Here is a 23284-nt window from a genome sequence, read left to right on the forward strand (position 1 = left end):
GCTATGCTGTTTGCCAAACCTGCCAACAGGGTAAATGCCAGTGACTGTTTCCATGGTGTAGTGTTTATTACATTCGCCTTACACGTGAAGGGTCCCCGGGTGGAAACAGGGCAATTTTCTTTGTATTTGCAATGAAAACTGAGTATCCAAAGATTGAATTGCACATGCATCCACCTCCCCGTCGGGGAATCGAACCCCAGTATCCGCATGACAGGTGAAGATACTATCCACTATACTAACGAGGAACGGACTTTAGATTTTCTTCCTGAATAGGCGTACAGGGGAAAATGTCTCTAAAATCAGGAATGCCAGCAGGCTATGCTGTTTGCCAACCCTGCCAACAGGGTTCACGCCAGTGTCTGTTTTCATGGTGTAGTGGTTATCACATTTGCATAACACTCGAAAAGTCCCTGGCTCAAAACTGGGTGTAAACAGGGCAATTTTCTTTGTATTTGCAATGAAAACTGAGTATCCGAAAAGTGAAATGCACATGCACCACCTCCCCGTCGGGAAATCGAAACCCGGTCTTCCGCGTGACAGGCGGAGATACTATCCACTATACTAACGAGGAAAGGACTATGTTTGCTACCTGGACAAGCGTAGAGGGGAAACTGTCGCTAAAATCAGGAATGCCAGCAGGTTATGCTGTTTGCCAACAGGGTAAATACCAGTGTGTGTTTCCATGGTGTAGTGATTATCACATTTACCTCACGTGAAAGGTCCCTTGGTCGAAACAGCGTAGAAACAGGGCAATTTTCATTGCATTTGCAATGAAAACTGAGTATCCAAAAACTGAATTGCACATTAACCACCTCCCCATCAGGAAATCGAACCCCTGTCTTCCGCGTGATAGGCGAAGATACTATCCACTATACTAACGAGGAAAGGGCTACGTTTGCTACCTGGACAAGCATAGAAGAGAAACTGTCGCTGAAATCAGGAATGCCAGCAGGCTATGCTGTTTGCCAACAGGTTAAATATCAGTGTCTGTTTCTATGGTGAAGTGGTTATCACATTCGCCTCACATGTGAAAGGTCACCGGGTGGAAACGGCATTTTTCTTTGCATTTGCAATGAAAACTGAGTATCCAAATTTGAATTGCACATGCATCCACCTCCCTGTCTGGGAATTGAACGCCGGTCTTAAGCGTGACAGGCGGAGATACTATCCACTATACTAACGAGGAAAGGACTCAATGCTTGCTACCTGGACAAGCGTAGAGGGGAAACTGTCACTAAAATCAGGAATGCCAGCAGGCTATGCAGTTTGCCAACCCTACCAACAGGGTTCATGCCAGTGTCTGTTTCCATGGTGGAGTGGTTAACAAATTCGCCTCACACGCGAAAGTTCCCCGGCTCGAAACCGGGTGGAGACAGGGCAATTTTCTTTGTATTTGCAATGATAACTGAGTATCCAAAAATTGAGGTGCACATGTATCCACCTACCCGTCGGTGAATCGAACCCCAGTCTCCCACGTGACAGGCGGAGATATTATCCACTATACTAATGAGGAAAGTACTCAATGTTTGCTACCTGGACAAGTGTAGAGGGGAAACTGTCACTAAAATCAGGAATGCTCTGCTGTTTGCCAACGGGTTTACAGGCAGGTTCAGTTTCCATAGAAAGGCAATTAACCTGCCATCAATTAACCTGCCATCTCACAAGAAAGGTCCCTTGCTCGAAACCGCGTGGAAACAGGGCAATTTTCTTTGTATTTGCAATGAAACCTGAGTATCCAAAAATTTAATTGACATGCATCCACCTCCCCGTAGGAGAATCAAACCCGTCTTCTACATGACAGGCAGAGATACTATCCACTATAGTAACGAGCAAAGGACTCTGTGTTTGCTACCTGGACAGGCGTATAGGGGGAACGGTCTTTTTTTCAGGAATGTGGAAAAACACCCATCCATTTTCTGAACCGCTTACTCCTCACAAGGGTCGCGGAGGGTGCTGGAGCCTATCTCAGCTGGCTTTGGGCTGTAGGCGAGGTACACCGTGAACTGGTCGCCAGGCAATTGCAGGCTATACAGAGACGAACAACCACTCACACACACAAGCACACTTCGGGACAATTCAAAGCGCCCAATTAACCTGCCATGCATGTCTTTGGAATGTGGGAGGAGACCATATACGTATTTTATAGTACTGCATAGTGTTAAAACTGTCGTTGCACAATGCAATTTTTGCTGACAAGCAAAATAAAGACAATTTTGGGCAAAAAAATGTTTCTCTTTATGCACAAATCACGTACCGAGACCGAACCGTTGCCCAAAAATCGAGGTACAGACCGTGCCGTAGGCTACGTGGACCGTTGCACCCCTCGTGGATATGTGTGTGTGATGGGGGGGGGACCTGTTCGCTAAGCATGGGGCTGTTGTGTTTTGGTAAATTTATGGTCAACAACGTTGCAAATTGACAATAATTAATTGCCATGGCGTTGAGCCAACTTTCCCCTCCGGCTTTGTTTATTGTTCCTGCAACAAAAAATCACTTCCTGAATTGGTATCCGATGCAGTAGCAGCCGTAGTGACACCCCGACTTGGAGTGCAACTGCAGTAGAACCCCATGTGTATTCGTGCATTTGCCTTCATATTTGTGCGCAATACACATCACAATACACATCAGTTTCTGCGGCAGTTTCACTCCAAGTCAGGGTGTCGCTATGGCTGCTATTGGCTAGGACGCCACAGAGTGGAGGTTCTTTTGGCACACCATGAGACTTGTTCCTGGTGTTTTGTGATGTGTATGAGTGATGTTTAGTCTACTTATTTATGTATTCATTTATCTCTTTACTCACTCGCCTACTTCTTATTTATTTACTGATATAAAATTTCTTTACCTGTAAAAAAACAAACAAAACAAAACTTTATTCACACTTCAAAATGTTTGCTTTGTTCTTGTTTACTGCAAAACTAATATTTATGTTTAAGTACAGCACCTTGTATACAGCAATGCCTGTTCTTAAAGCGCTTTATAAAAAAAGTTGAGTTGAGTTGAGACGTTCCCAGCAGACCCTCACAATACGTTTGGGTCTGCCAGGTCGGACCGGCATCGTCCCTCGCCATCGGAGCCAACACACCACCAGGTGGTGATCAGTTGACAGCTCCGCTGCTCTCTTCACCCGAGTGTCCAACACATACGGCCGCAAATCCGATGACACGACTACAAAGTCGATCATTGAACTGCGGCCTAGGGTGTCCCGGTGCCAAGTGCACATATGGACACCTAGTGTTTGTTATTGACAGTCCATGACAAGCACAGAAGTCCACAGAAGCCTTTTCGGGCTGTGCCCATGGGTGCAGGTTCGGCCACCAGATGCGAGCCCCGCATCCAGGCCTAGCTCCAGAGGGAGGCCCTGGTGACCCGCGTCCGGGCAAAGGAAAACATGATCCATTTGTTGCCATTATCATATTGAGCCATGCTTTGTCGGGTCCCTCACCTAGCACCTGTTTGCTATGGTGACCCTGCCAGGGGCATGAAGCCCCAAACAACATAGCTCCTAGGATCATCGGGACATGCAAACCCCTCCAACACGATAAGGTGATGACTCACGGCCATGGCAATTATTTAACACCGATTTGTTGCTCTCGGCACTTGCCAAAACACAACAGCTCTATGCTGGGAACACAGTTTTTTTTCCCTCGTCACACACACGCACAATCACACGCACACACACACCCCCACCCACGCGCACACACACGCACACCCACGCAAACATGGTCTCCCGGGCGGGAAGTGGATTTGCGCCGCTTGCGCAACAAACATAGTTGCTTTCATGGAAACTATCCGGGAGGAGAGAGAGAGGAAAGAAAGCTGAGTACGCCAACGAACGGGCCAATCATGAGCGATGTTACGACCCGCCATCTACGGCGTACAGGATTTGGAGATGCGTACGCAACCTGGCCACGATCAACGCAGTACTTGTCGTTCACGACTGGCGTCGATCACGTGATGTACGCCAGTCATTAACGCAAGAGCAAACGCAGACGTATAAACCAGGCTTTAGTCTCAGAATTTGTTGAACCTGCTTTGTGAAATTGACCCTTGCTGCCCCATTTATGTCAGGCATGAGTACAATTCTGTAGTATCGTGTTTTTTTTTTTTTTTTTTAAAACCTCTGTCTGTGGGTCGCCAGCGCCGCCTTACACAGACAACTGAGATTCTCCAGTGATGTATGTAGCAGGCATGTAACTTTATTAACTAACGGCAGCCTCAATGTTGTAATGTTGTCAACAACTATCTTTGTAATTAGTTGTTTAACTGTAAATAGACTTTATAAACACCCATTCAATGTTTTTGTTTCATTTATCTCCTTTTTCTTTCGGCCTTATAAAATTATCTCTTTCTAACTGCCATTAAATGTATACATGTTTAAATCTGACATTTAAAAAAACATAAGCAAATTCCAAACATCTTTTTTTTTTACTTAAACAGATGTATTGTATCTGAACAACAATGTTTTGAACCCTATGTAGAAGAAAAATGCAACCACTTTGCCTTTAATAACTTTATTTTGTCATCATGGGAGACGCTGAATCGCATCACTTTATAAACATGTCCTCCTCGTGTATGTGTACCACAAAGTCTCACACCGCTGGCATCAATAAATGAACATCTGGCCCTTCATCTGCCAAAAGTTAGGATGGGTCTTGCACGGACAGTATGTGTCTTCACTGCTTATTGTATATGGACAGTCCACATAACTTGTACATTTGGGCACTTAAATTCAACAAGGCCAAACACTGGTTGTTCCTTTGGATCATACACAACACCATCAGAAATAGAGACCATCCGTGGGGCATCTCGAATGGATAGTGATTGACATCCATGACACAGCAGCAGGCTCCAGGCATATCAATTGTCTGGTGCATGGTCCTGAGAAGCCTAGAAATTAAGAGCGGAGGGTTCCTCTAAACAGGTTGCAACTGTTTAAAAAAAGGACCTACAAAATGAAAATCTAACTCACAACTCAACAAATGTCACAAATCGGGGTTTCTACCCAAGTGTGGAGAAGTACGTCTAGAATAATTTTACACGTCGTTGAGCATTTATCCTGATGTAAATAGAGCCAATCTTGTATCTTTTTTTTTTTTACACAACTCGTAATGGGTAGATGTAAATTCTCTCATAGAGTAAGAATGACACATCTTCTTTATCAAATGTCTTGTTTTTCGAGCCCGCATCGATGAGAAGCACTCAGATCAAATGTTATGACTGCTGAGTCTTTGAAACTAATATAAGATTAGAATTCAAGACGGTGCGATACAGAGAAAACATTCAAATTTGATAATAGTATTCGGTCCTCAGTGTGTGTCTGAACACAAATTAGCAGTCTTGAATCTTGAAGGGAAATGAAGAGGCTGGAGTAAAGTTTACTTGTTTTCTATTGTCTTCAAGTTCGTTTTTTTTTTTTTTTCTACTGTAAAACTGAAATGGCACAGAAACATATCGTAAAATTATAGCACATTACTCAAACAATATAAGCATACACATAAATAAGATAAACATCTGTGCATAATTTGTAAACAAAGTAACTGTTGTCTACTGTAAAATCACTGTCATTCACAATGCAAGTAAATAACCAAACCTTTCTATGATAAGAAATGCACTACACAAATGAGTGTCTCACATGAAAGAAAAACAGCATACAACTCACAAGCGATGCTTTCTCTTGCACAAACACCAATTGAATTACTGGAGCTGCAGACTGGCTATAATCGCGTACGCTAGCGTGGTATTTAGTAGACGATCAAATCAGCCTAAAAGACTGTAACAATCAATATAATCATATCATAGACAAACTTTATCAAAAATATGCAAAATGAAAAATGTGATTATTTTTTATTTATTATTTTTTTTTTTTACATTTTCTGCAAGTTCAAAATATTGTAAAGAAAAGATTTCCAACACTTCGGGGCACGCTCCAACCACCTGTTTTAGCTAAAGATATCACAAAGCTTTCTCCGACAAAAAACAAAACGAAACAAACAAAAAAAACGTTTATATGAAATGCACTACACAAATGCATGTCTTGCATTAAAGAAAAACATAATACAACTCACAAGCGATGCTTGCCTGGCACAAACAGCAATTGAAGTTGTGCAAACTACTGTAGCTGTAGAATGACCGTAATTGCATAAGCTTGAGTTGTTTAGCTGACGTTGCGCACTGCACACGAAAACTAGAGGTGTCGCGATCAAATCAGCCTACCAGTCCCAAGACTGTAACAATCTATCACGCAAAACTGCCTGCAGAGGGAGACAAAGCAACACAAACACAAGGCAGCTCTCACAAGTCATGGCAATAGGTAGCATTAAGGCTAGCCACCGAAGTAACGCATTGTAAACAAAACGTTAAAGCGGGCTTACTTACCCTCATAATTGTGAATATAACCACAGACGTGCAGTTTAAATCCTTTTGTCGTCCTTGGGAGATGGCGTGCTGGACTTGCTTGAATGATAGAACTTATGGACTTCACAGAAAAGTGAAGTAAATCACGCAGACTAAAAACAGACTAATTTTAATAGGAGGAAATACGACCGGTACTTAACTAACACGTCAGTTTCACCGGAAGCACGTGGCATATAGCTCATTATGCAAGATGACAAACATGTCAGAACAGAATGTGAAAATGTGATGCTGTGGTAGAAAACAGGAAAAGAACCATAATTTAAAACCTATCCACTCAAGGGCAACTAACTGAAGGAAAGAGTTTAACACTGCAGTGCAAACACAATGCTGACAAAGGAGGGAGAATATCTCACCAAGAATTTCCGTTGCTGCTTCCAGTGATTTCCTTGAGCATTTGTGGCTATATGGGCCTCAGTAATCATGTGAATGAGGTCCCACTCCTCCTGGGTGGGCTCGTGTTGATCCAAGACTGTTTTTTGTAGTTCCTCCTTGCGGCGACGCTCCCGGTTTTCCTCAATTAGCTTGCGCTTGGCAAGTCGCTTGCTCTCATCCAACACCACTTGAGGTATGGGTTTGGTGGATGGTTGTGGAATGGCGGAGAACGTAAGACAAAATGACAAAATTTAAGTGTACTTTAGATGGAAGGTGTGAAAATGTTAGCAAGAGATCTCATGATTCTAGGAAATAACTGCTTCTTTACATAATAGTATTATTTTTTTAATCTCACTCCAATTCTAGGGTTAATATTGATTAATGTAGATTAAAATGATTCGTTCGAATTTTGACAAAGGCGGTATGTGTTACTGAAACTAGACGAAGTACAATTTCTGGGAATGGTAAAAGCTGAATGCTAATAGCTGAATGCTCAGCTGAATTCTTATGAAGGAAATTGAAGAATACATTTTGTAAAAAATACATAGTAATTAACTACTAATTACGAGTAATGTAGTAATAAATTACTAGTAATAGTTTTCTACGAATAATTATGAAGTAGTAACTTGTAATTAAATGACAAATAAAAACCCATCCACCCATTCTCAGTCAGTAATCAGCAATAGTCACCTACCATAAATTACTACTATAGTAAAGTTCTTTCATTCATCTATTTTTAAGCAATGCCTATACTCCACTTTCACATCTTTGAGTGCAGCACACTTCAACTAAAATCAGCACAAAAAAATAAATATAAGATGCCATGTCAGTCTACTTGGCACAAAACACAACTCCTCGTCCAATCAAATGGCACTTTAAAGTCACTTCAGCAACATTTGATTCATAACATTATTCATGTTCATCATCAGACTAACAGAAGGCAAATTTATCAGCCAACGAGAGAAAGAAAACATCTTCAGATATTAATTTAGTCATATCTAGTGATATTTCTGTGATTTAAAACATTTAATGCCGTTTTTAATGTTCAATCCCAGAAGCCCCCAGTTCCGATCAATGTTTTTGAAGGGTCCAAATATGATGTCTTTTGCAATACAGCTCAATCCAAACGAAAGTGAAAACTGTTGATTATTCTAACTGTACGATGGAAATCAATCTTTCGATGATATCAAATCCAAATATCAAAGGACAATTCAACCTATGAACCAGTCACTTATGCCGATGTTTATTGGAAGTGCCGGTGCACTCTTGTAACTCGCAACCAACTGCTACCAGAGAAAACAGCCACCACAAAACATGGATTTCCAAGTGCCTATAATGCAGTGTTTCTCAATTGCGGTCCTCAGCCCCCCCCCCCCCCCCCCCCGAGCCAACCTGTTTTCCATTTCTCCCAATTCCCAATGCAACTGATTCCAATGACAACTAATCAGCCAGCTCTGGAGAAGCCTGATAACGATCCTCACCTGCGTTGCAATTGGGAGACATGGAAAACAGGCTGGCTCGGGGGGGCCTGAGGACCGCAATTGAGAAACACTGCTATAATGTGACTGACTGCAGGGAAATAATTTCTTTGTTAAATAAATTCTGCTGCCTGCGGAAGCCACGTTTATACAAATATAAAATAGACCTCTCAGAGGATATAGGCTGTTCTCAAAAAATTGTAGTTATATTAAAAAAAATAAAAATAAATAAAAAAAAAAGTTCCAAGCTGTCACGCTCATGATTTTGTTGTCACAGTCAGGTTCCCGTTTTATTTTGAAAGTACTAACTCTCCTCTCACCCCAGGTCACTTACCCTTCCTGCAGCTCACTGATTACCGGTCCACGCCCATGATTACCACCACCTGTTTCCAATCAACCCGGACATAAAAGCCACCTGCATTCTCCCCTCAGTTGCCGAAGTGTCACAACTCAGTGCATGGAAGCGTCCTCGTACCACAGTCCTTGTTTGATGTCTTGCCTTGCCTTGTCTTGCGTCCTTAGTTTGCCCCTTGTTTTCCTCCCTAGTGGAGCGCCTTTTGTTGTCCCTGTTTTTGAATGCCCTTTTTGTATCTCCAGTTTGGAGCTCTTTTTGTTCAGCCTTTTTTCCCTCTTTGAGAGGTGTTTTTTGTTCCGAGCCATTAAAGCTGCAGCCTTGTTGGCCAACTGTCACTCTGCGTCTGAGTCCTACCTTCTCTCGCCGTGTCAGTACACTTCGGCCAGCATGGACCCAGCAGAGAAGTTGGAGGCTGCACTTCGGCGACAGGCCGGCCGCCTGTTGCACCAGGAGGAGGTCCAGCAGGCTATGGTCACCCGGATGGGGGAGCTCGCTGGACAGGTGCAGGAGCTGGTGAGCCACCTGCAACACTCCACGCCGACCGTCACAAGACCAGAAACCGCTGAACCACCGATCCCGACTCCAGCCTTGTCCGGGGCTGGATTGAGACTGGCTCCCCCGGAGCGATACTCGGGAGACCAAGGACATTGTCAGGCATTCCTGACCGAATGCGACATACACTTCGAACTCTCACCACAGGCATTCCCCACAGACCGTTCCCGCGTGGCCTTCATGATATCCCACCTGACGGGACGAGCCAGAGACTGGGCCACCGCGGAATGGGCACGGCACTCCCCGACTTGCTCAACCGCAGCCGGGTTTAGCAGGGCTCTTCGCCTCGTGTTTGATCCAACCAACATGGATCGGGAAAAGACTCGAGAGCTTAGCAACCTCAGGCAAGGCCGAGAATCGGTGAATGACTACGCTATCCGATTCCGAACTCTAGCAGCCAAGAGTGGCTGGAACAACACAGCCCTCTTCGACCACTTTTTGAAGGGGCTCTCAACCGCTATGCAAGAACTCTTACTGCCCGTGGACTTACCTAGCGACTTGGACTCATTGATCTCGCTGGCCATCCGCACCGATCACCGAAGGCGAGATCTCATGCAGACCAGCGGACACCATTGGAGGCCCGGCTCTGGATTCTTCCGGCACCCCGCAGCAAGGGAGTCTCCACAAGGGGCACCTCCCCAGTCGTCCACCGCGGGGAGGTCCAGCGAGAGTGACGAGGAGCCGATGCAGCTTGACCGCGCCCGACTGACTCACCATGAACGCCAGCGACGTCGTCAAGAGGGGCGGGGCTACTACTGTGGAGAACAAGGCCATTTGGTGGGGGCTTGTCCCACCAAGAGAGGCTCTCCGGTGAGTTCCGAGACTCACAAGCAAGTCACGAATCGAAAACTCACGCAAGTCAAGATTTCTTGCCATGCCATTTCCACAGACTCCGGAGCGGACGAGAGCCTCATGGATTGGGGTCTGGTGGAGAAATTGCAGGCAGGCACGGAGCCACTTTCCACCCATATGAGGGCCAGGGTGCTCAATGGAAAGGACTTGTTCATTATCACGCACATCACAGAGCCTCTCGAGGTCCATATTGGACAGCACACATTCGCTACCATGTTTTCCGTTCCCCATCACACACACTGGTCCTGGGACATCCCTGGTTGCAGTCACACAACCCCCGCATTGACTGGCGGTCGGGGCGAGTCCTGGACTGGGGAAAGGACTGTGAACACCATGGGTTGGAGCGGCCAGCGGCAGAGGCACCTCCCGCTGCCATCCGCCAGGTGACTCTCGAAACTGACCAGGACTACCCGGACCTGAACACCGTTCCCAATTTCTATCATCCTCTCAGAGAAGTGTTCAGTAAGACCAAGGCCATGTCACTTCCCCCACATCGAGCCTATGACTGTGCGATTGAGCTGATTCCAGGATCTACCATTCCCAAAGGGAGATTGTACTCGGTTTCGGGTCCCGAACGCAAGGCCCTAAACGAGTACATAGACACTTCTTTGAAAGCCGGACTTATCCAGCCATCGTCATCGCCAGCTGGATTTGGGTTTTTCTTTGTGGGCAAAAAGGATGGCTCTTTACGCCCTTGTATTGACTACAGCCCCCTGAATGAAATCACAGTCAAGAATCGATATCCTCTGCCCTTGATGTCCTCAGTATTCGACAAGCTACAGCAAGCCAAGGTATTCACCAAATTGGATCTCCGCAACGCCTATCATCTCGTCCGTATTCGTACAGGTGATGAGTGGAAGACCGGCTTCAATACTCCCAGAGGCCACTACGAATACTTGGTCATGCCATTTGGACTCACTAATGCGCCGGCTGTATTCCAGGCCATGATAAACGATGTGCTCAAGGACTTCATCGACCATTTCGTATATGTGTATCTCGACGACATTTTGATCTACTCACCGGACTTAAAAACCCACCAGCAACATGTCACCCAGGTCTTGAAACGTCTGCTAGAACACCAGCTCTACGTAAAGGCTGAGAAAAGCCTTTTCCATGCAGATACCATCTCATTCCTGGGATTCGTCGTATCTCCTGGCAAAGTCGAGATGGAGTTGGAGAAGGTCAGCGCGGTCAGAGACTAGCCCACACCTGAATCCAGAAAGAAGGTGCAACAGTTCCTGGGCTTCGCCAACTTTTACCGGCGCTTCATCCGCAACTTCAGCTCCATCGCAGCTCCACTCCATGTCTTGACCTCTCCACAGCAACGCTTCGCCTGGACCCCGGAAGCCAACACCGCATTCAATGAACTCAAGAAACGTTTCACAGAGGCCCCGATACTCAGAGTTCCCGATCCTACCCGCCAGTTCGTGGTCGAGGTAGATGCCTCCAATCTGGGTGTCGGGGCCGTACTATCCCAAAGAAGCCAGGAGGATGGAAAGGTGCACCCCTGCGCGTTCTTGTCCCGGAAGCTCTCCAAGGCCGAGCGCAATTACAGCGTTGGAGACCGGGAACTACTGGCTGTCAAGGTCGCCCTTGAAGAGTGGAGGCACTGGCTGGAGGGCGCGGAACACCCCTTCATCATTTGGACCGATCACCGCAATTTGGAATACCTTCGTCAAGCCAAAAGACTGAACCCACGACAGGCCAGGTGGTCGTTACTTTTTAACAGATTTTCATTTTCTTTGACTTACAGACCCGGAAGCAAAAACGTCAAAGCAGATGCTCTTTCCCAAATTCATGACCCTGATACCTCAGCAACCGAACCAGAACCCATCCTGCCTAAAGACTGCGTAGTAGGAGCAATGTCCTGGCAGATTGAAGAGGAGGTCAAGGAGGCGCTCCAAGACACGATCACACCGAAGGAGTGCCCACCACGGCGGCTTTTCGTTCCGGAGGCCCTAAGAGCACAGGTGATCAATTGGGCACACACTTCTCGCCTCTCTTGCCACCCAGGTACTCGCAGGACCCTATTCGCCGTCGCCCGAAGATTCTGGTGGCCTTCTATGGAGTCCTCGGTGCAGGAATATGTCAAGGCCTGCCCAGTTTGTGCCAGAAATAAAGCATCAAATCAACCCCGGATGGGTCTCCTCCAACCACTGCCGATCCCCTCAAGACCCTGGGCTGAAATCTCAATGGATTTTGTTACTGGACTTCCCACTTCTCATGGTAAAACTACAATACTCACAGTTGTCGACCGCTTCTCAAAAATGGTCCGCTTTATTCCATTACCCAAGCTACCCTCAGCCAAAAGAACAGCCGAAGTCATGATCGACCAGGTGTTCAGGATCCATGGATTCCCGCGGCACATAGTGTCGGACCGCGGGCCCCAGTTTGTTTCTCGTTTTTGGAAGGAGTTTTGCAGAGCCATTGGGGCCAAGGCGAACTTAACCTCAGGTTACCACCCAGAGGCCAACGGACAGGCTGAGCGACTCAACCAACAGCTGGAGACTGGACTTCGATGCTTAGTCTCCCAAAACCCGTCCACATGGAGCAAGAACCTGGTATGGGTCGAATTGGCGCATAACTCCTTACCAACCTCTGCCACAGGAATCACGCCCTTCAAGTGTGTTCACGGATACGATCCACCTTACTTCGCGGACCTGGAGGAGGAAGCCTCAGTCCCCTCGGTTCTCGCCATGGTCCGCCGATGTCGCCGAATCTGGTCAGCAGCTCGACTGGCACTACAGCGGCAAGGCGACAGAGTGAAAAGAGCTACTGACCGGAGGAGGAAGGCCGCACCCCAATACCAGCCGGGCCAGAAGGTATGGCTTTCTACTAAGAACCTTCACCTCAAAGTACCTTGTCCAAAGTTGGCCCCGAGATTCGTGGGGCCATTCCCGATTGCCAAGACCATAGGTCCTGCCGCCGTGTGCCTTCGCCTGCCTCGATCCCTCCGCGCCCACCCTACCTTCCACGTGAGCCTGGTCAAGCCTGTCCAGAACAGTTCCCTGGTCCCGCCTGAGCCTGCGCCGCCCCCTCCGGAGATGGTGGAGGGGGGCCCAGTGTATAGGGTCAGGAAATTATTGGATGTCAGGAAGCGGGGCCGGGGACACCAATACTTGGTGGATTGGGAGGGTTACGGGCCAGAAGAAAGGCAGTGGGTGCCCGCCCGGTTCATCGTGGACCCCTCCCTCATCGAAGATTTTTATGATGAGCACCCTGAGATTCCTGGGCCGGCCGTTGAGGGGGGGGGGGGTACTGTCACGCCGCCACCAGAGTGGCGGCTCATGCTTTTGTTGTCACAGTCAGGTTCCCGTTTTATTTTGAAAGTACTAACTCTCCTCTCACCCCAGGTCACTTACCCTTCCTGCAGCTCACTGATTACCGGTCCACGCCCATGATTACCACCACCTGTTTCCAACTCAGTGCATGGAAGCGTCCTCACAGTCCTCGTACCACAGTCCTTGTTTGATGTCTTGCCTTGCCTTGTCTTGCGTCCTTAGTTTGCCCCTTGTTTTCCTCCCTAGTGGAGCGCCTTTTGTTGTCCCTGTTTTTGAGTGCCCTTTTTGTTCAGCCTTTTTTCCCTCTTTGAGAGGTGTTTTTTGTCCGAGCCATTAAAGCTGCAGCCTTGTTGGCCAACTGTCACTCTGCGTCTGAGTCCTACCTTCTCTCGCCGTGTCACAAGCAAGATTTGAACCAATGGTCACTAGCTCACAAAGCCAAACACACAGACAAACAGTCACTCACACTCATCACCACACCGCAGGACAATTGTGTGTTCAATTAAACTACCATGCATGTTATGTGGGAAGAAATAATTGTAAAAAAGAGAGAATGTATGTCTTGACTTACAGTCTGTAGCCATTCCAACTGCAATGCACTTCTTGAAGCGACAATCCTGGCACTGGTTTCTGGTCACTTTGTCAATGGCACATTTTCTCTTGTACTTACAAGTATAGGTTTGGCTGAGATTTTTCTGAATCGTCCGCCTGAAGAAGCCCTAGACAACAGATGGCAATACATACGTAAAAAAAAAAAAAAATCCCTTTACTTGTACAACCCATTCCAACTGATTTGTTACCTTACAGCCTTCACAGGTAATACAGCGATAATGATAGCCCGTCGCTTTGTCCCCACACACTACACATAACTCATCTTTGTCCAGGTAACTTGGTATGTACCCTGGGGGAGAAGAAAATGATTACTATTTTTTTATTGGACATACTATAAGCTACATATGATTGATGGCAGCTCCCAGAGGCTTAGTTTTCCTCATGGACTCCCTAAGTCTGTTGATGATCTTGCGCTTGAAGTTAAGAAACAGTGTGGACTGGAGGGCAATTTTCGTCTTCAATTCATGGATTCCTTGTTTGGAAATGAGTTCCTTAACCTTACCTCAATCTCGGAAATAGAAGACAAAGGTACTCTGAGAATTATTGATATGTCAAGGCCCACCATGATGCAGCAAAATTAAAAATTGGATGTTCTGGATGCCCAAGCATCAAGTTATTTTACTGGGAGTGACTCCACGTCTATGGACACTGATATACTTTCGTCCAGTGACTCAACATCCTCACGATCATCTGTGTTTCATGTGCCAAAATTCTCATATGATGCTGAAATAAAACTTCAGCAGGCAAATTTAGCCTATCGAAATGACGGCAGTACACTGATGCCAGACCCAAAGTTAAAGTCAACCATCCTTGAAGGTTTAGTGCAGGAGATTGTCCAGTATAAAGTGTATGCAACGGACAGGGAGAACAGGAACAGGTGGCTCAAAGTCTCATAAAGGCACATCCTTGTTTAACAGAGAAAGGCTCCTCTACTGGATATTGTGGGTGGAAAGTCAGTTTGAAGTATAAACTATCTAACTACCGCACACATCTTAGGAAACTGGGGTGCCACGAAGTAACGGTGAACTCTTTAAAGAACAAACCTGAAGAGAGGCGTAGTGCAGCCTTTGGTGTCAAAAAGGCAAAGCGGGCGGAGGTGAATTTTTGCCCAACGTACCCATTAACAGAAACCCATAAAAGTCTGGAGGACATGCAGGAAGCTCTGCTCTTAGATGTAAAACAGAGGAACAACAGAGAGGCTGTGAAGCTCAAAATGGAGAAGACTTTTGCACTTCGGAGACATGAAGTTGTGCAAGATGCGCCAATGGTTGAGAGCTTTATGGCAAGGTGGCCTGCCCTGTTTGAAGTCAGTGAGGTATGTCATTTCATGGTGAGCTTTGATATAAATAAATGTTCTGATGCTATGCTTCCTTAATCTTTTCTGGTATGTGTGTGTGTGTGTGTGTGTGTGTGTGTGTGATTTTTCTCCCTGTTCAAACCTCTTTCGTTTGTACCTTTTTGCTTGTTTTCAGATCAACGCTGAATTCAAGCGAATTACCACCATCCCACTTCAATCAAAATTTCTGTCTCAACTGGATTTGTACTCGGACAACCTGACCAAGCTCTTCAAGAAAAGAGGGGGGCAGGTCGGAGAACGGCTCAAAGCAATCAATGCGCGAATAGCTAATGTAAGTGAAAGAGATGTACCACAACAATGACAAATTTTTTACGAAGAAATTTTACATGATTATTATGGTAAATTGTAATGTTTTAGAATTGTGGTAAAGTTATGGGAATTTGTAGAATGATTTAGTTGCCATATCAAGTTGAGCATACAGGAGGCCATAAGTCCCTTTTGCGTCCTTCTGTCTGTTCTGCTGTTTTTGCACTTTTGGCAGTATTTGTAAATGTGACAATGTACTGACCCATGCAATATTGATGTTGCGCAAAGTCTTGGGGAGAAAAGATTTTACTGGGTACAGAGAATGCTCCCTCCGTTGCTATCTCCAAACGCTAATGCCTCCAATACAGGATTGAGGAATCTAGGTCCAGAATAGAGAGAGTGCTCTCTGTACCCATACAGTGTCTATATTCTCTTGTCTGTCATTGTAATTCATGATTTCATCATCACTTAGAAATGAATTAAGAAAACTTCTTCCAGTGTGAGGATATAGATGCTGGACGAGAATGCATCATTTAAGGAATCTGCATATACATGGGCGAAGATCCAGCAAACCTTGTACAGGAATATGAGGTACGTAATATGTGAACGAATCAGTTTACTTTTTCCCTCTCTTTCTCTGTTCCACGTTACTTGTTTTCCTACTTTACCACTTTGGTGGAAATGTTTAAGAATATCAGATAATTTAGAAAAAGTCACATTTGAGTAACAGGGTTCACATATGGTTGTGGAAAACCTGGGAACGTGAACTTTAGCAATTTTCCAGGGCCTGAAAAAGTTATGAAATAAAATTGTCAAAAAATGCATTTTGTTTCATGTAACTTATTAGACTATAATACAGTTCAGTAATCAGTGGCAACGGCTCTATCTCTCAAAATGTCCTCACAGACCTGGAAATGTCAGCTGCTAAATTGACTCAAATTTTGTATAGACCCTGGAAAAAAAATAACAAAAAAACATGAAGTTGGAAAAAATGGTGTCTGGAGAAGTATGTATTTTGTAATTTTAAAACACAATCTGCATTAAAGTGTAACTCTACAGGAATTCAGCCTCTTGCTCCACCCTTAGCTAATATTTGAAATTGGTGTTCAAAGGGGGTGTTGCCTGTAGAACTTTTTGTGAATGGGGGAGAGGGTTGGCAGCAGCAGTTAAAACTATACTCTATGCCAAGTTCGGCCCTCGAGAGCCCTTACCCAGCCTGTGTTCCATATTTCCCTTCTTCAGCGGAGCTGAATCTAATGATCAGCTATTCATCAAACTTTGCAGAAGCCTGATAACGATCCTGGTCATGAATCAGGTGTTAGTGGAGAGAAACATGGAAAACAAGCTGGATTGGGGCTCTTGAGGACCGAACTAGGCCACCTCTACTCTAAACAATGTCTATACTTTAAAAAACTATGCTCAATACACTAACCAAATGCAATAAAATAAAAAATAATCCAATAAATAAGATGTTTGATGTTTGCATAACTCAACTACAACAACTCGCGAAGGAGGCGTGCAAAGCAACTATGACACACTTTACAAATGATGTGGCAACTGACTTTCTGTGCAATGAGAGGACAAACAGGAAAATTGTTTATCCCTGTCTTCCTATCTCTGTGTTTATCCCAAATTCAAGATTACAACAAACATGCAATAAAATGTCAATAATAACCTGAACAAGTAGATTGCATTAGTAGACACCTGATTATACATGTAGTTAATCACCAAAAACTTGTTGATTTAGTGCTGAATATCCCTTTTAAATAAGCTGTTTTGGGGAATCCATTTTTACACTGTGAGGTTTTGGTTATTGCAGAGTCCTACTGTGAGAAAGTACAATCAAATTGCCCGTTACCTTCTACCCATTTTCTTTCTTAATTTATTCAATTCTCACAATGGCTTGGTTAATGGGTCTAATGTACATACTGTCCTTTGTACATCTTTGTTGTGTAGGGCGGAGATGAAGTCGCCATCAACGAGGCAATTGAAGACACGATTGTTGGGATTTATGTTCTCAAAAATGAAGATGAGCAGGACATTGGAATTATCTTGGAGGGTATCAAGGTGCTGCAAGGTGTGGATGATGTGGCAATGGCTGTGGCTTTGCTTTTTGGACTAATTTATGCCATTAACCTCAGCTATCCTGCTAACCTCCGCTACACTTTCGAGACCATCCAAAAGATTTTAATGGAACTTGATGGTGGTAAACTGTCTCGACGGGCACTCACACTGAAAAACAGACTCTTTGAGCAGAGAAGCTGCACTGGTAACAAATAACTTTTTTTGTTTTCACTATTTACAAATTTGATAATTGTTGCACGATACGATTTTTGTTTATGTTTTGGCTCTGCAACTGTGAGACCATTTGTCATTGTTGAAGATGGTGTACCATTTATGGTAACTGTAATACAGTTTTTCATTGTTAGACATAATGATGTCAATACAATTTTCTATTCTGTTTTGGCACTACAACAATACTTTTTAACTGCATGTGAAGCACTTAAATTGATGAAGATATTTTTGAGTGAGTCCTTGGTGATGCAGGTGTCTGTTTTTGCAATGTTGCACAGGACTGTAGATGCCATTGTCAATAAAGTTTACTAAGAATATTTTGGCTTTCAACTGACTGTTTAGTTTTTTTAATCCATTGATTTTTGTTTTCACATTGATTTTGTATTTGCATACACTCGTTAATGTTATGGACCTAATTTGAGTAACAAATACATAATACAATTGTGCTACATTAACATTAGGAAAAGAGTTTGTACTAATAATTACAAAAAAACAACAAACTTTGCCTGGAGGAAATTAAATCACTTTGATCACACATAATATTGATGTTGCAGTAAATTAGAAAAAATGTGTTGAATCAACATGATTCTTTTAAACAATCTTTACATTAGGAAATCAGTTTAGACTAACAATAAAAAAAAAATGTATCCTTTAGGTGAGTAAATCACTTTAATCACACATAATATATTGATGCTGCAGTATATAAAAAATGTGTTGAATCAACATGATTATTTTAAACAATCTTTATAATCTTTTCTCCCGATATCGGCGCTCGGATGGAACCCCGACTTGAAATCGGGCATATCCAATATGTTGGATTTTTTTGGCCTGATTTCGCTCCGCGCAGCAGATTGACAGTGACGTGCAGCCTATCAGAAAGCGAGCCAGCGAGGAAGCCGGTGGGGAATCCAAAATAAAAAAAGTCATGACGCAGCAGAAAGTCCGTGCTCGCGCTATTACACTCTTTTTATTTTATATTTGTTAAATTAATTATTCAATTTTTATACACGCACACACATTCTCCACAAATAAACGTGGTCTCTGGGTGAGACGCCAACCCACGCCGCCAAGCACCGAGCCGAGGGCAAGCGATGTCTCGCCAGTGCCAATTTACACTCCTTTAAACAACACTTTTTGTTTTTATGCCGCTTTTTCGGCTGAAAACCAGGATCCACTCATGTTGACGACTCGGAAGCACGCGTTTAATCTCGAGAGGTTTTGCGAGACTTCCCGTCACATTCTTGAATGAACTTGGCTCGTGTGGAGTGTTTTGATTCTGCAGTGTGGCCGCACACCACGCACGGTACGTTCAAAACTGGAACTCCCGTGATTTTTTTCTCTTCACGTGTGGTGTCTGTCAAAGATTGGAAATCGGCCGACAATTTGAAAATCTTGCCGTGTGAACCAGGCTTACACACCCGATTCATGATCAGGATCATTATCAGGCTTCTACAAAGCTTGCTGATTAACTGATCATTAGATTCAGCTGAGCTGAAGGAGGGAGACAAAACAGGCTGGATAGGGGCTCTCGAGGACCGAACTTGACCACCAATGGTATAGCACATTTCAGACACAAGGCACACATTGTGCGTTACACAAGGAAAAACAACATATAAGCATCAACAAAAACAGTTCAGGGGAAGAAGAGAAAATAAAAGTAAGGAAGTTTAAAACAATAATTAAAATAATATAAATATAGTGGGTTTTAAACTAAGCGCAATACGCATTACGTTCGCTCATGCGTTAAAATCAAGTTTAAAAAAAGAAGCGCGGCTACCAAAAAAAAAAAAAAAAAGTAGCCGTCATTGCATCGCTTGTTTAAATGGCTTTCAGCCTTAAGTGACAAAATGGCAGGTGCACTTTGTGCCATTTTTAACTGTCCTAATGGAGTTTATAGGCAAAAAACAAACACCATTGCAAAGCTAGAATAGATGGATGGAAGTGTACGCTTTATTTTTTTGCAACACTTGTAAACCTCCATTCCTTCCCAATTTCCAGACAGAAAAGAACGATTTCTTTAACAGGGAACAGCATTGCTAGGGGACGTACTGTACGTGTAACGAAACTAATGGAGCAACAGTCATTTAAGAACCTGTTTCTTGCTCCAGTTGACCCCTTCAGTGAGGAAAGATGCTACCAGTCTCTTCCTCCACGTCCCGGTGTCCCACCTCGGGCCGACTCCAAGTAAAGTAGCAAGGGAAAGTTGGCTTTGACGTTCGATGTTTGATATTCACTCGTCTATATTAGGGAGCGTCTACAAATTTCTTTCTCCAGGGTGACGTGTCATTTAATCGGCATAAAGATTTTATATATTTTATATATATATATATATGTATATATGTGTGTGTGTTTGTGTGTGTGTGTATTAGGGCTGTCAAAGTTAAAGCTTTAATAGATTAATTAATCACAGAAAAAAGTTAAATTAATCACATATTAACGCAGATTAATCGTACTATTTTTTTGGACCGCACTTGGAGCCTTGAACGTAACCACGGAAGGTTACATTGAAGGCTGCACAGGTCAGTGATTAGGTCAAGGCACGGCATTTCCTATGCCTGTTGTTCCAAAATGAGCAGGGTGACTCCAGTTGGTGTGCTCGGTGGTAAATTTCTCTTTCAAAAACACCCCGACGGGACTTTAGATAAAACAAAAGTATTTTGCGTTTAATTAATTGCTGAAATGCACCCAATTGATATGATGCCGTTACGTTTTGAGCAATACACGCATGCATGCAATTGCGTATATGCATTTAATCAATGTTTGCAAATGACATTCAGATAATAAAATGCGTTAATGTCAAAATATTACGGTATTTTGTATTTATTGTATATTTCGCAAATACGAGAGTAATTTAGCTGATTAATCAAAATTTAAAAGTGTGATTAATCAGATTAAAAATTGTAATCGTTTGACAACACTAATGAGCTACGGAAAGCCTTAAAGAGAAATACCCCCAGGAGATCCCGAGAGGGGGAAGGATGAGATCTCCAATCGGACGGACCAACGGTTAACGACCCCTGCAAACGAACAGACTACGATTACGATATGTATCTGCGGCAAGCGATGCAAAACAATCACGGCCTAAAAATCCATCAGGCCAGAATGAAATGTTTGGAGCGGGAGAGCGAGGTACAATGCACAGGTCCTGGACCTGGTGAGACGCAGGAGGAGCCCGGACAGGAGGCAACCCACAGATCCCAGTCCCTCCACGTGCCAGAGTCTCCCAACCCCAGCAGAGTAGTTCCACAGCAGCGGATAAAATGGCCCCCAGCGAGCAGACTGAGCGAGTGGCGGCAGTTTGACGAGGATGTGTGTAAGATCATCCAAGCCACAGCCAAAGGAGATGTTGACAGCAGACTCCAAGCGATGACCACCATCATCGTCAGCTTTGGCTCAGAGAGATTCGGCTGGACTGAATATGTCAATACCAAGACCACCTCCTACACCATGAACCGCAGAGCCACCAAGATACATCAACTCCGCCAGGAGCTTCGAACCCTCAAGAAGCAGTTCAAGAGAGCTACTGAGGAGGAGAAGCAACCGTTGGCAGAACTGCATAACATCCTGCGGAAGAAGTTGACAACCCTACGCAGAGCAGAGTGGCACAGGAGGCGGGGAAGAGAGAGAGCTAGAAAGCGGGCGGACTTCATCGCCAATCCCTTCCGTTTTGCTAAGCGGTTGCTTGGGGACAAGCGTAGTGGCCGGCTCGAGTGTTCAAGTGAAGAGGTGAACCACTTCCTCCGGAACACAATGACCGACCCACTGAGGGAAGAAGAGCTAGGTCACAACAAAGCTCTCATTAGCCCTGCCCCACCAACAGTGGAGTTCAAGCTGTCGGAGCCGAGCCTGAAGGAGGTTGAGGAAGTCATCAAGGCAGCCCGGTCAGCATCTTCACCGGGCCCAAGTGGTGTACCCTACCTGGTCTATAAGCGTTGCCCAGAGCTTCTCCGGCACCTGTGGAAGACATTGAAGGTGATCTGACGAAGGGGGAGAGTGGCCAACCAGTGGAGGCGTGCTGAGGGAGTTTGGATTCCCAAGGAGGAGGACTCGAAAACATCAACCAGTTTCGGACAATCTCACTATTGAGTGTGGAAGGGAAGGTGTTCTTCAGCATCGTCTCCCGAAGACTGACCGAGTTTCTCCTCAAGAACAACTACATCGACACTTCCGTCCAGAAAGGTGGGATTCCCGGAGCTCCTGGCTGCCTAGAGCACACTGGTGTCGTCACACAGCTCATCAGAGAGGCCCATGAGAACAGAGGTGACCTTGCTGTGTTGTGGTTGGACCTGACTAACGCCTACGGGTCCATCCCGCACAAACTAGTGGAGCTTGCTCTACACCTCCACCACGTCCCTAATAAGATCAAGGACCTGATCCTGGATTATTATGCCAATTTCAGGCTCAGGTTCACTTCTGTGTCAGTAACATCTGACTGGCATCGCCTTGGGAAAGGTATAATAACAGGTTGTACCATCTCCGTTACCCTTTTTGCATTGGCAATGAACATGGTGGTCAAAGCTGCAGAGGTGGAACGTAGAGGGCCCCTATCCAGATCAGGTGTTCGCCAGCCTCCCATAAGAGCCTACATGGATGACCTTACCATCACCACAACATCTGTCCCAGGGTGCAGGTGGATACTGCAGGGTTTGGAAAGACACATCACATGGGTGAGGATGAGCTTCAAGCCCTCCAAGTCAAGATCCATGGTTCTGAAGAGGGGGAAGGTGATGGACAAGTTCCGGTTTTCGATCTCGGGAACCGAGATCCCGACAATCTCGGAACAGCCAGTTAAGAGCCTGGGGAAGCTCTTTGATGCAACTTTGAGAGACGCTGCTGCCATACAGGAGTCTGGTGAACAACTGGGAGCGTGGCTCACCAAGGTGGACAAGTCTGGCCTGCCAGGTAGATTTAAAGCCTGGATCTACCAGCACTCCATCCTGCCCAGAGTCTTGTGGCCTCTCCTTGTTTATGCAGTCCCATTAACAACTGTGGAGTCTCTCGAAAGGAAGATCAGTGGCTTTCTTCGAAAGTGGCTGGGACTTCCCCGCAGCCTCACCAGCGCTGCCCTGTACGGGACAAGCAACACCCTCCAGCTACCCCTCAGTGGGCTCACTGAAGAGTTTAAGGTGGCACGTACAAGAGAGGATCTGCAGTACAGGGATTCCAGGGACAACAAGGTGTCATCAGCAGGGATCGAAGTGAGAACTGGAAGGAAGTGGAGAGCTGAGAAAGCAGTGGAGGTGGCAGAGTCACGCCTAAGGCAGAAAGCGCTGGTTGGGGTTTTGGCAACGGGGAGAGCAGGCCTGGGCTACTTCCCAAAGACCCAAGTGAGCCAGGCCCGGGGAAAGGAGAGACATCAGCTACTCCAGGAAGAGGTCCGAGCAGGTGTGGAGGAAGAGCGAGTGACCAGGGCAGTTGGACTCCGGCAGCAGGGGGCATGGACAAGGTGGGAGAGCGTGTTACAGCGCAA

The 23284-nt window shown here is 45.2% G+C and overlaps 1 protein-coding gene across 5 annotated transcripts in view; it reads right to left on the reverse strand.

The window, feature by feature from the left end:
• The window catches only part of thrb (thyroid hormone receptor beta), a 155936-nt gene that overhangs the window by 113362 nt on the left and 19290 nt on the right, over nucleotides 1-23284 (reverse strand). For all 5 annotated transcript variants that reach the window (XM_077506546.1, XM_077506547.1, XM_077506543.1 and 2 more), the window contains 3 exons: nucleotides 14105-14205; nucleotides 13876-14023; nucleotides 6768-6973 (listed from right to left, as the gene is read on the reverse strand). In XM_077506546.1, coding sequence (XP_077362672.1) covers nucleotides 6768-6973; nucleotides 13876-14023; nucleotides 14105-14205 — 455 coding nt within the window. The remainder of the gene's footprint in view (nucleotides 1-6767; nucleotides 6974-13875; nucleotides 14024-14104; nucleotides 14206-23284) is intronic.

The sequence above is a fragment of the Festucalex cinctus genome, chromosome 19, assembly GCF_051991245.1.
Source record: "Festucalex cinctus isolate MCC-2025b chromosome 19, RoL_Fcin_1.0, whole genome shotgun sequence".
Lineage (NCBI taxonomy): Eukaryota > Metazoa > Chordata > Actinopteri > Syngnathiformes > Syngnathidae > Festucalex > Festucalex cinctus.